We start from the raw sequence: 13,487 nt of genomic DNA on the forward strand, positions 1-13,487 counted from the left end.
TCCACTGCATTTACAGATATTCACTTTTACTAATAAAACGATGTTGCACACAAAGGACAATGTGTGGAATTTGGGCTTAAAGACCTTTTAATTAATTGTGCATCACCAAGTAAAGTAACTTGACCCCATTAGCGCATTAAAATCATTGATTCCATCATACTGAAGAACTACAAAAAAAGTGCTTCATTTCTGCTTTCCTAACTGTTGAAAGTGTACAGTTCATTTGCAGGTATTTACATTTTGTTGTGTGTTACAAAAAATGACATCCTTTCCTTTAACACCCATCAAAAATCCACTTGCGACCCACAGTTTGGGAAATGCTGACTTAAATGATTCTTAGCAGCTGCTATTCACAAAGCATTTTGAAACCAATGAGGATCCCTGTGACCCCTAATTTTGACTAGTGAACCAATAAAGGATACATTTTCTATGATAAAGAATCTTGTGGAATGCCCTTCGTGTCTTGAATACTGGTTATGAAACATTGCAGAACTGTATGGACTGACTAATTGGTCAACACTAAATAATTATCTACTTGCAACATAGATTGACTCATATGATCTACTTGAATACATGTTTTGGTGTGCTGTATTGGCTTTCTTGTTTTGCTACATTTCTCCTTCTTGTTGTGGTCTTGTTTATGTGGTAACCCTTGACAAAGCCAATAGGCTTTCCTTATATTCTGATGTTTTGACCCCTCAATAAAGACAATAGGCTTGCCTTTTATATAGATTTGCTGACACCTTGACATGGCCTATTTTATTTGAAGTGATACCCACCTATTTTGTGATGTCATATCTAGTGTAGGTGATAGGGGGGTAATGTGATTTTGGGGGGGCATGTGGTTTCACAGTGTCACAAAAGCATTTCTATCTGCCTTATTTATATATTTGTGAATTCATGTATAGTAGTTGGTGTGTGTTTGTGATAAATGTACTTTTCCTTTTTTCGAGGAAAAAGCACTGAGTGGGCAATCATTTATTGTTATTATTGCATGTCAGAGAATGGTGATTACTGGTCCACGCCACCTCCTCTGAGTAGGCCTTGGACTGCTGTGCTTAACTACCTTGAGAGAGTCAATCACTAAAATGTAAGGGGAATTGTGGGCCTATTACTTGAGCAAACCTCACATCCTGCACAACTAATGACCTAATATCCTTCAGGTGTGCCAAGAGAATGAGTGTGTGTGGATGGTTAAAGACACTGATGGAAGGCTATGCCTAATATAGTGCCACTGTTGTGGTGCCACACATTGAAGACAAAGTGGTGGTGTTAAGTTTTCATGATGGAAATAAGGGGAGGGCTCCAAATAAAGTGTCTTAGGAAAGAGAATGTTAAGATTGTTGATGGAAAGAAAAAATTATTCATTGCGAGAGAAAGCTTGTTTCTAAGCAAATAAATGTGCTATTTATATTTGTGGCTCAGATTATGGTCAAAGTTAGGCCGATTGTATCTGAGGAGCGGTGTTCATTTCTTAGGTGACCATATCAAAAACAGATCTCATAAGCCTAGGTCCAAGCACTGACGAGCTGTGACTTGGATGATGAGTTTCTACAAAAAAATGTGCGAGTCTATTTATTGGTCAGCTAGGATTAAATGTTTCATCCTCAGGCCATAGATTAGTGTATCACAAATGTGTTGATTAAGGAGTAAGATGACTTTTGTTTCTTTCTCTCTGAACAGGAGTAATCAAGGCTTCATGCACATGAAACTCTCCAGAACCAAAGAAAGCAAATACATCCTGGGCCAGAACAGCCTGCCTTTTGACAGCGTACCTGAGATCATCCATCACTACGCCAGCCGCAAGCTGCCCATCAAAGGAGCTGAACACATGTCTCTGCTTTATCCTGTAGCCATCCGAACTTTATAGCTGGTTGATGCTACCATTGGTAAACACTTGCAGGACAGAGGCTAGTACGTGCTGGGACCGGCAGCTGTTGGAAAAGCTGAGCATGAGCCAGTGGCAGACAAAAGGACCAGTCTGTTACAATATGTTAAATTATTATGAAACGCCTTGCAGCTCCAAGAGAGGACTGAAGAACTTGTGGGGCAGTGAAATTAGAGAATTTGAACATTTAGCCTAACAGGAAGGCAGTTTCATCATTTCGGTCTTGAACCCATGGATCTGAAGTGACTAGTCCATAGCTGTTCAAACAATAATATTGCAATACAGTGCCACGGTTTAAGTGCTTGGTAATTTAATTCCCTAGTTCTCCACCTGTATGCTGTAAAATGGTACTCGCAGTTGGGTAGGTCGGTGTCCATTTGCCATATACTTCAGAAAGTGCGGTCAAACTTGTTTATCCTCAGACCCATCGGACTACAGATAACCTCAAGGTCTTGTCCCTAATTTGGATTTCAACCACCCACCTCAATGATTTCTATTTTTTAACGCTCTTCTGGCCAATATTTTAGTCTTTAGAAAGAAAAAACTAGAGATTTTATGGAAAAGCTACTCTGCTTGTTCTCTGAGAATTTAACACAATGTACTTGTGTGCGTAAAGTCTAGAAAAGCAAGTGTCCATTCAATTTGAATAAACCTGGTGTGTCAAAAGTGGTTAGAAATTGTGATGCCAGATAGCCTCTGAAAAACATGGCAGCCCCTGTATATTACAGGTAGCTATCTCTGGTGCGAGAGGCACCTTTGTACAGCCAGTCGTGGCCATCCTCTCTTGTTACTATCGGATTTTCAGGATATTTGTATTGTCAATGAGCGCACAGTCTCTTTCACTCTGGGGATCATTTCTGTGCCATCAGGTATGTTTCTACACATTGACCTCACCAAGTTCTACTTCATGCCAGCCAATGTTTGTGAATGATGGTTTCTACCTTCTTGGAGCACCTAAGCTAGGTTGAAGTGTTCAATAATGCTTTGGGATGTTCGTGGTCTAGAAGGTTTGTTGAGTGTTTTTGTACTGCTGATGTGTGGATCTCTGAGGCAATAAGACTGTGGTAGTATATCAGGCCACTGTAGGATGATTTGTGTCTTTTTTTTTCCTAAACATCAAACTGTAAACCTCTGTGGAGTGCTTGAGAGCAGGCATTAAGAACAATTCTACGTACATCTCCTGTGCTGCTAGTTCTCTGCCCATTTCTTTGTTTTGTGGTGTTGGCAAATCACCAGTGAACGTTTTGAATCGCTTTGTGCTGAAGGAAAGTGTGAACGATTCCTCTATGATATTAAAGCCTTGAAGAGACAACTCTTCAAGGCTTCTCGAAATGTAGTCAGGGTGGAATAGTATGGAGATCTGGAGGGAGTGTGTTCCCTAGCATAGGCACCAACACAGAGAAGCTCCTATTCCAAGGCGAGCTTTGCTATATCTGAACATTTTCAAAAATGAAAAGGAAGATATACATGGGCAAGAGGCACATAGGGATCAACCCTATGATTATAAATGCAAACACCCATCCAAAGATGGAACCATGCACAGTGCATAATGTGATACAGGGGATTCTGTCACTGATAGAGAGCCAATGAAGGGCGGCCAGAGGTTTGTGCCATTGTTACTATTAGTAGCAGCCTTTTTTTTATTTTTTTTAAATAAAAGTTACAGAGAGGGCAATTATTTGGGAAGATCAAAAGTCTAGCATAGTCTAGGCTCTAGCCTATTATGGTCTGTATAGCAAGCTTGATGCAAAAGAGGACGGGACACTCGGCATGATCCAGTTTTTCACTGGAAAGTAGGTGCACTGAAAACATAGGTTTGGGCTGTCGTCCAGGGATTAGCTCGGATGGGATGCAAAATGGGCCTGCCAAAATATTGGAAGCCTATGTGGACATATCTGTGAAGAGAATTGAAAATGACTTTCAGTAGCGAGAGAGGCATTCTTTCAGCTCACAGACTTGTTTCAGGCATTCTCTCTTTTCAACATAGTCTTTCCTTTTGTAGTTTTTTTTTTGCAATTACCAGTAAGAACTACGCCATCGGCGATGAACATCCGAACTGCCAATGTTGAACTTTCTCACAGCCATTTTACGGGGCATTCGTTAAACTATCTGCCCTGTTTCAGGGAGTTACGTTTGAGGAAGCTAAGGGATGTTGGCAATGAAATTTAACTGCATTGATGGAGGAGGATGTCGGGAGGTAATTTGCCAGTTCACGGTGAATTTCTCCCTTCCTTGAAAATCAATTGGCAGTGGAGTGATCATAGGATGGTTTCTTTGGGTCTAAGGAACTATGTCCTCAGGAAAGCCGTGAACAGTTCAGTAACAAAACATTATCCATTAACAGTTTCCTTGAAACTCCACCCTGATATATATGTGTATTTCAGAAGATTTTTATTTTTGTAGAAGATGAAGTGGTGTAAATAACTGTATCTTCTTGTATAACTGCATGTCTTAAGTCACTGGTCTTGGTTTAGGACAGTTACTCCTTTAGAAAATGTGTTATTTTTGCCCTGTAAATGTTGCTTCTTCACCAAACGCTCATATGCACACAATCACAAGCAATTGTAATGTTTGTCTCAAAAGGCCAGTTGATGTGATGACTGTTAGTTAACTTTGTCACGTAAGTAGAGGTGGATTACCTGAGGTGGGTTGCCTGTCTATGGATTGGGCATTTGAAGTCAACATATATTCTTCAGATTTAGGCGGTAACGCTCCACGGCTGGCCACTCTGTATTTGTTTTGCTTCAGCTGTAATTTGTTTTAAAGTCCGTGAGCGCAAGACCTGCATTTTCTGGTTCCTGACTGTCTTGCAAGACGCACATTCAGAACATGCTACTGGGAAGCACACTTCCCCACCTCCTGTCTTTTCTTCCCACAACCTTCACCTTCCTGTCCCTCTTGCATTTACCTTTCTCGTCGCCCATTCATTTTTTCACTTCGACTTTTGTCCTCCCCTTTTCCTCCTGTTTATTTTCTTCTATCCCCCTTTCATTCTCTTTCCCTATTTTTCGTCTCCTAAATCTATCCTCTGTTTTCCACTCAATTTGCCCATTTTCAACCTTTTTGAATGCCCTTTGTCTCTAGCCTGTCGCTTAATTGTATTTTTCATTTTCCTCTCTTAAGCTACCCTTCTTCCTCTACTTTTATCCCAATTCCCTTTCTCACTTCCGTTTTCTCCCTTTCTCCATTCTTTCTCTTGTGCTTTTTAGGTCTCGCCTGACCCAGCGCATGCGCTGGTCTGGCGAGACTTATTGAGAGGGCTCCAAAAAGTGCTCCCAGGCCAGCCTAGAGCTACAGTGCATGTGTGCGGGCGCCCGCGCAGCGCTTTACCGCGATTACTTTCACTTTCGCGACCGCACGGCCGCTTTGATGTTTGATCGCGATCACTTTCGCGGCCGCACGGCCGCTTGGCATAGCCACTAGGTCTCGCTTTTGGGACCTTATAAGTATTTAGTTATGCAACTGTTGCATGGCTAAACACTTATAAGGTCCCAAAGGCGAGACCTATTGGCTATGCCAATGCTTGTTTTATTCACTGCTCTTCCATTTTACTTTTCCTAACCTTTACTGCAGTTTCCCTACTGTCACTTCTGCCCTTCTATTTTACTTATCTCTTATCATATGTATTTTAGCTCCACTCTTTTCTTCTCCCTTTTGCCCTCCAGTGCCAACGTGGTTTTCTCCTAGTATCACCTAGTGGCAGTGTGCGCACACACATATACACATTCCTTTAGTATATCTTGAGGTGTTAAAGAGAAAGACTGATGTAAATTAAACAAACAGTGCACAAACTTGCCACTTGGTTTCGGCTTTACAATCTAAGCTCGACGAATGTATGGTTTTAAAGTGGAATTCTTTCTCATGACAGACCTCCTTCAGCCTCCTCTCTCTTACTCAGCCTTCACACCAACCTATTTTTAAGCGTGCTAAGGTCTTTGAAAGAACCCATCGTGCATTCGTTCTCATCCAACCGTTCCTATCCCTGACATGAGTAAATAGGTCTCCTCCCTCGGGGGGTGGGGGGGGGGGAAGGGTGTGCTTGTCACTTCTAAGGGAGGAGCCTGCAACGCAGTGGACATAGTGACTTTGTTTACCAGTATTCTCAAAGATGTATTTCTCCTTCCTCAGAAAATGTTATGATGGTGTAGGTGGAGACCAGGGGGGTTTAAAGTGAAATCTTCCTGGAAGTGAAGGTCTGCAGTGGCATTAATAAGCAATAATGTACAGAGTTAAAAAAGACCTACTAGCAGTGTCTCTGATTTGGGTGAGCAGGTAGTCATCAGCAATGTTCTGCAGCATTGGTGTGCAGTGAATGAATGAACTGGCATTTATAAAGCGCACGGCTACTCAACAGAGTGTCTCGGCGCTAACAGGTACCTCTCCACTACCACACATCACGCACTCAGTTGCAGAATAGCCATGTTTTTAATTGCTTCCTGAACATGGACAATTCCACAGTAACTTTGAGGGCCACAGGAAGATGGTTCCAAGTTTGGGCTCCCAGGAACATGAAAGATCTGCTTCCAGTGGTGTATTACAGCTCAGCGTCCACGTTTTGGCACCTGCTTTCTGTTTATCTTTAGTGATCCATTTAAGTGGATGGGGCCCATGCATTGGCCTAAGTATTGTCTTGACCATTTTGTAGTTGAGTAATGATCACCATCACGGTAAATGGGGTGGTGCAAAATGTTCCCAGCCATTAAAATGCCCTTCAACCTCTTATGAAACTGCAGGTATATTAGCTTTTATCAGACATTAAGAGATGGCGGGGTCTACGATTAGAATATTGAAGTCTGAAGACTTAGGGTAGTTGTGTTCAAAATGAGAAAAATAGCATGTTCTGGACAAGTGCCCTACCATTGAGCAAGCTAGCTAAGTAAAGACAAGGCCAAATGCCTAGCTTTTCACCAAGTATATCATTTCTTGTATCTTTTTTTTGCCCTCTTTAGAATCCTTTTTACCACTGTATCTCTCTGGCCCCAATATGTCCTTGTATAAGGAGACACATATAGCCTTAGTATGGCTTTGGGACAGCAAATGCTGGAATGTTCCCTAGCTGTAAGTAATCTCATTAACGTTTATGAGAACGATTGCACACCTTGACTAGCAGAGGGGCCTGTCCTAGGGTACCTCGTACAAGTCACCATTAGGACACACCAGTCTCTGTAAGAAAACCATGCACTGACATCCACTGTAAAGGCTGGTAAAATCTGCTTGGTGAGGATACATAGCTACCTGGGTAACAGTATAAAAGAGTACATGACAGGGTTGGCCACTAAATATATTCCAACATGGTGTTTTACTCTTGAAGTGTGAATTATATCGACAGTTGCACTTCATGTTCCCCTCCCTTACCTGTTGTCTGACGCCATCCGCATCACGATGAATGACTGGGCTGAAGTGTTGGGGTGCACATGTCTGTTGACTCCGATATCAGAGGTCCCCTGCCTCAGCACTTGCCGTGTTAAAAACTTGTTTATTTTATTTTTGCATTTGTAAACTTTGGCCTGTTTCAATAAAACTGTCTATTTAATGTACTCTATTTGAAGACATTTGTTATTTAACCTCCTAATGAAGCTGTGTTGATATGCCTTCTTTTATATATCTTGCTGGCGGTGTAGTGTAGAGCGACCAAGGATGCCAGCACTCTTCCCCCTCCCGCATTCTTTCCACTTCCTACCATGATGCTAAATGTTTTCTTCCAGATCACAGAAAACCCTATCCCCAGCTTTTTATCTGGGACCGCTTAAGCATCATCCAACATGTGCTGCTTATCAGTGACCGTGTCCACGTATTTTGTGCTAAAGGCTGGTCCTAGCCCCCAACCCACCTTTTGGTATTTGCTCAAGCACCCATGAAAATGTAAACAGATGTTCAAGGCATATGAGATGCAGAATTCATACTGCTGCATAGATCGCCATCTGGTGTTGGTCGCGGATGCTTGCACCTTGTTATTGTTTTGGAAGAAGTCTTTTGTAGTCACGAGATAGGTGACTCCTCCCTTGGATGATGATGTGCATGGGCATCGACTCCATCAACAGATAGTTTTTTTCCGCCATCGGGTTTGGATGTAACTTCAGCGCTCTGGTTCGGTACCGTATTTTCCTAACCTTTTTGACACGCAAACCATCGCAAACTCGACTGTACTGTTTTCGTGCGTTTCGACGCACTAACTCTAATTCGATTCCGGGTCATCGAAGAGGGCCGCTGGGCCCATCGCCGCCATTTGGGCCTACAGCTAATGGAAAGGACTCCATTAAAAAAATACCCCCAGTGTGGAGCTAAATTCCCACACAGCGACCAACACAAGGTCTGCAACCTTTGTCTCTCACCTGAACACGAAGAAAAGTATTGCCAAGCCTGCGCCTCCTTCCGGTCGAAGAAAACGATCCGTGATTGCCGGGCTCAACGACACATTATAGCGCAACAGGCTGCACCGGTGCCCGAAGACATCTTCGATAAAAGCCCCGATGTTCCAGAGGCAGAGGATTTAAAGGAGCTCAACATCGTATCCGAAGCAGATGACTCCGACCCCGATGACCACATCACTCCAGGTCAACGAGTGAGTACAACTGCCCCTGCCCCAACCCCAACTGACAAAACAAAGGCTTCAGTCAAGACTTCACCTGAAGGCCTTAGTCTAAACCGAAAGAAAACTTCAGAAGCCCTGCCTCTGGGCCTGGCTCCGAAGACAAAGGAGAAGCCTTCCGGCAGCTCCAGACCGAGCAAGCCGCACGTCGGTGCCCCAAAAACACCGTCGATGCCGAAAACGGGAACACATCCTACTCCAGCTGTCCCCAAAAAAACCATGGCACAGAGCACTCCGGCACCGAATGAACAGAAGGCCTCGGATCCGAAGAAACATCAACAACTATCGGATCCGAAAAAGATTTCAGACTCGACACCGAAGTCAAAGGACTCAAACCCCTTCTAAGGCTCCAGATCCGAAATTGAAACCACTTTCGGAACCAAAAAGGTCTGCGCTGAAGGGAGACTCTGAAGAGGAAGAACTGTTTTGCCCGGATCCTATCAATCCGAAACAAAAAAACATTGCATGTGGACCTAAAACAGGCCATATTGTCAATATCCCATGAAACAGTCTTTTTTCTTCAAAGGCACCTCAGGGATGTGTGATACCCCACACATCCCTGAGGTGCCTTTGAAGAAAAAAGACTGTGCAACTTCACCATTAAGACCCTTTTCTCCTGTTACTCCTACTAAACCTCCTTCTCTTCCAATGTCTCTCATACCTCCTCCATACTCCCACCACCACCACCACAGGATGATGATGACCTAAGGGGTGGAAATAATGACCCTACACCATGCTCACAGGAAATATCTAAGGTTCACAGTGGACGGCCAATACTATCAGTTCAAGGTTCTCCCATTCGGAGTAACCACAGCACCCAGGGTCTTCACCAAGTGTCTCGCGGTCATAGCCGCACACTTGCGGAGGCAGCAGATCCATGTGTTCCCATACCTGGACGATTGACTGATAAAAGCCAAATCGCACAGTCAGTTTGTTCATCACACTCACCAAACAATTCAGCTGCTACACAACTTGGGGTTCACAATAAACCACACCGTCACACCTACAGCCCTCCCACCTACATCAGTATCTAGAGGCCACCATAGACACTTCCAAAGCTCTAGCGTACCCTAATCCAGTCAGGATAGCCAGTATGCAGACTCATCACAAAATTTCAGCCCCAGCACTCCCTTCCAGCTCGAGTGTTTATGCAGCTCATAGGAATGATGGCCTCTTGCATTTTCATGGTACCTCACGCAAGACTTCAGATGCGCCCCTTACAGGAATGGCTCAAGCTCAACTTACAGGTCCGGTGTTGGTGGACAGCCGCACACATCACTCTCTGCAGTGGTGGAACACACAAAACCTTTAGTGCTAACAGACGCATCACTCACCAGCTGGTGATCCCATCTCCTAAACCACACAACTCAGGGCAGGTGGACCACTCAACAAAAAGTGCTCCACACCAATCACCTAGAATTATTGGCAATATTTCTAGCATTAAAGTCATTCCACTCACATCTCCGCAACAAAGCTGTTCTGGTCTGCACGGACAATATGACAGCAATGTACTACATACAGAAACAAGGAGGAGCACATTCTTTGCAGTTGTCTCACCTAGCACAAAGCATATGGAGATGGGCCATTCCGCAAAACCTATATCTTCTTGCAGAAATCTTCCAGGAGTGCACAATCAGATTGCGGATCTGCTAAGTCGTCAGACACAGCAAATACACGTGTGGGAACTTCATCTTCCAGTTCTTCAATCATTTTTCCACATGTGGGGTCACCCAGACATAGATCTGTTCGCCACACACACAAACGTAAAATGTCCAACCTGCGCCGCCAGGTTCCAACACCCGTTGTCCAAGGGCAATGTGATATGGATGAACTGGTCAGGCAGATTTGCTTGCACTTTTCCGCCACTCCCACTCATTCTGCTAGTAGTACGCAAGCTCAAGCAACAGTCTCTCACAATGATCCTAGTTACTCCCACATGGGCATGGCAACTGTGGTTCACAACACTCCTCGAACTCTCAGTAGTTCCACACCAAAAGCTACGTCTCTCCCCAAGACTGCTCACGCAGACCCATGGAGAGATAAGACACCCAGATCCCGCACAACTGACTCTAGCAATCTGGCTCCTGAAGTCCTAGAGTTCTGGTACCTTAACCTCCCACCAGACTGTATGAACATTATCAAAGAAGCCAGACGTCCCACTACTAGAGCTTGCTATGCAGCCAAATGGAAGCGATTCATCATTTACTGCAATAACAACAAAATTGACCCGCTAGATGCTTCCATTCAGAACCTCATTTGCTATTTACTCCATTTACAAAGATCTAGTCTTACATACTCATCCATAAGGAGAGTAAGTGAGATCCAGGCTTTAACTATACAAGAACCATTCTTACAAATACATCATAACAAGGTGGAGAACAAATCCAAAATTCCTTCCCACAGTAATCTCTGCTTTCCATCTTAATCAACCTGTAGAGTTACCAGTTATGTTATGTTATGTTATGTTATGTTATAACTTTTTTGTATAGCGCACAGATGCCGCAGCAAAATGGCGTCCTGGCGCTGAGGAGACGGTAAAACATAACAGAGAGAGAATACTAATCAGGATAAGCTGAAGGAACTAGGTCGTGGCAAACAGAAAAGTTTTCAGACATTTCCTGAAAGGAAGAAGATTGGTGATAGAACGAAGCGAAGGGGGGAGGGTGTTCCAAAGTGAGGCAGCCAACACCGAAAAAGAACGTCCACCCATTCTAGCTCTTTTGAAGCGGGGAACAATTGCCAGATTTGATCCTGCAGAGCGAAGCGCTCTGTTTGGGAGATAAGGGGATATAGTCTGGGCAAGGATAGGAGGAGTAGACAGCTTTAGGATTTTAAAAGTAAGGCAAAGTGCCTTAAATTTGATCCTCTGTTCCACCGGGAGCCAGTGCAAATTTTGGATGGTTTGACGGGCGGAACAGAAGCGAGGCAAGCCGACCAGCATCCTAGCCGCCGCGTTTTGGATACGCTGAAGGCGGAGAAGCTCAGCTTTGTTCAATCCCAATAGAAGTGAACTAGCATAGTCCAATCTACTTAGAACCATAGCCTGAACTATGATTTGCCTGGTTGTGGGGTCAAAAAATTTAAAAATAGGTCTGAGACACTGTAAGGTGCCAAAGCAGATCCCGGCCAGTCTTTTGGTGTGGGGAATGTAGGACAACTTATTGTCGAACCACACCCCAAGATTCCTGACTTCCTCAGCGGGCGCCGGGGCAGGGCCAAGCTCCGGAGGCCACCACTGGTTGCCCCAAAGGTCTGTGTTTTTTCCAAAGATTAAGACCTCGGTTTTTGAGGCATTTAGCTGCAACTTGTTGTCAGACATCCATTCCATGATCCCTCGCAAAGCGACCTGAAAGGCAGCAGGGTCCAATGCGGACTCACCATTCAGTGCCACCGCTAACTGGGTGTCATCGGCGTAAGACACCATGGTCAGACCGTATCTCTGGGCAACCTCTGCCAGGGGTTGGACGTATAGATTAAACAAAGTCGGGCTGAGAGCCGACCCCTGAGGGACACCTTGCAGTATGGAACGAGAGGTGGAAACAAAAGGCGGTGTAGACACCTGAAAGGATCGGTCGGTAAGAAACGACCGAAACCAATCAAGTGCAGTCAGGCCAACCCCCGCATCAGAAAGCCGCTGAAGAAGGATGGAATGGGAGACGGTATCAAAGGCAGCGCTGAGATCCAACAGGATCAGCGCTACCGTTTGGTCTCTATCAAGCAGCTTTCTAATTTGTTCCACTACCGCAAGGAGAGCGGTCTCAGTGCTGTGATGTGCTCGAAACCCGTTTTGAGAGGGGTCGAGGATGTTAGCTTCCAGCAGATGGGAAGACAAAACGTGGTTGGCATGAGATTCCGCTAACTTGGAGATCCAGGGGAGGAGGGAAATGGGACGGTAACTCTCAGGAAGAGAGGGGTCCAAGGAAGGTTTTTTCAAAATAGGTACAACGGTCGCCTGTTTCCATTTGACCGGAACACTTCCTGTTTCAAAGGATAGATTAATAAGATCAAGGATCGCCGGGTAACAGCACTCTTCGAGCTCTTGAAATTGTATTGGGCGCAAAGGGTCCGTAGGCGAACCTGACCTAACTTTCCTAGTTAGTTCTTTAAACTCCTCTGAGTTGGGACCACAAATGGAGAGAAGTTGTGGGATGGTAGGAAGCTTGGTATTTGGCGGACGTAGAGCCCGAGAATTTTGGGAAAAAGATCTATAAATTGCCTCAACTTTTTCTATAAAGAAAGTGGCTATTTTTTCACATTGGTTCAATGTAGCTTTGACAGGAGTCACAATCTGTTTACTAGTTAGCTCCTTACAGATTTGAAAAATGATCTTGGTCGGATTTGGGCTATTTTTGATTTCCATCGCGTAGTAGGCGGCTCTAGCTTTACAAATAGCCTGATGGTAGTGCCTCGTACAAGATCTGTAGGCTTTTTTGAGCTCAACATCATACCTTTTTCGCCAGGCACGCTCCGCTTTTTTACAGGCGGATTTGAGGATTCTAAGTGAGTCCGTGTACCAGGGGCTCGAGGGACTAGATCTAATTTTAGTCCACCTGACAGGTATGAAAGAGTCAAGAGCTGACGTAAGCCATTCACAAAAATTATCATAGCTACAGGTAATATCAGTAGAAAAGGGAGCGCGGTGTGTCAAGAGGAACTGCTGAAATTCCTCTGATTGAAGCTTCTTCCAGGGGCGTTTAAAAACGCTTAGAGAAGAAGGTTCGAACACAGGGGACAATAAAGTGATATGACCTTGTACCAAGAAGTGGTCTGTCCAGGCCATAGGTGTAGGAGCGCTAAGTAGAACATTCGGAATGTTCGTAAAAAAAGGGTCGAGTATATGCCCTCCGCTGTGGGTCCTTTGGTCGACCAGCTGGGTAATTTTAAGGGCCTCAAGATCAGCTAGTAATGTACTAACTGAACTGGTAAGTGGTTGATCCATATGGAGGTTGAGGTCACCGATAATTGTAAAGTTGGCTGTCTTCAGAGCTAAAGACGCCACTACCTCAGGGA

General features: G+C 44.4%; 1 protein-coding gene across 4 annotated transcripts in view; it reads left to right on the plus strand.

Moving 5' to 3' along the window:
• Positions 1-7,425, plus strand: part of SHF (Src homology 2 domain containing F) — a 378,180-nt gene extending 370,755 nt beyond the window's left edge. For all 4 annotated transcript variants that reach the window (XM_085644027.1, XM_085644029.1, XM_085644028.1 and 1 more), the window contains one exon: positions 1,684-7,425. In XM_085644027.1, coding sequence (XP_085500153.1) covers positions 1,684-1,870 — 187 coding nt within the window. In that variant the 3' untranslated portion in view covers positions 1,871-7,425. The remainder of the gene's footprint in view (positions 1-1,683) is intronic.
• The last annotated feature ends 6,062 nt before the right edge of the window (positions 7,426-13,487 follow it).

The sequence above is a fragment of the Triturus cristatus genome, chromosome 3_1, assembly GCF_964204655.1.
Source record: "Triturus cristatus chromosome 3_1, aTriCri1.1, whole genome shotgun sequence".
NCBI classification, from domain to species: domain Eukaryota; kingdom Metazoa; phylum Chordata; class Amphibia; order Caudata; family Salamandridae; genus Triturus; species Triturus cristatus.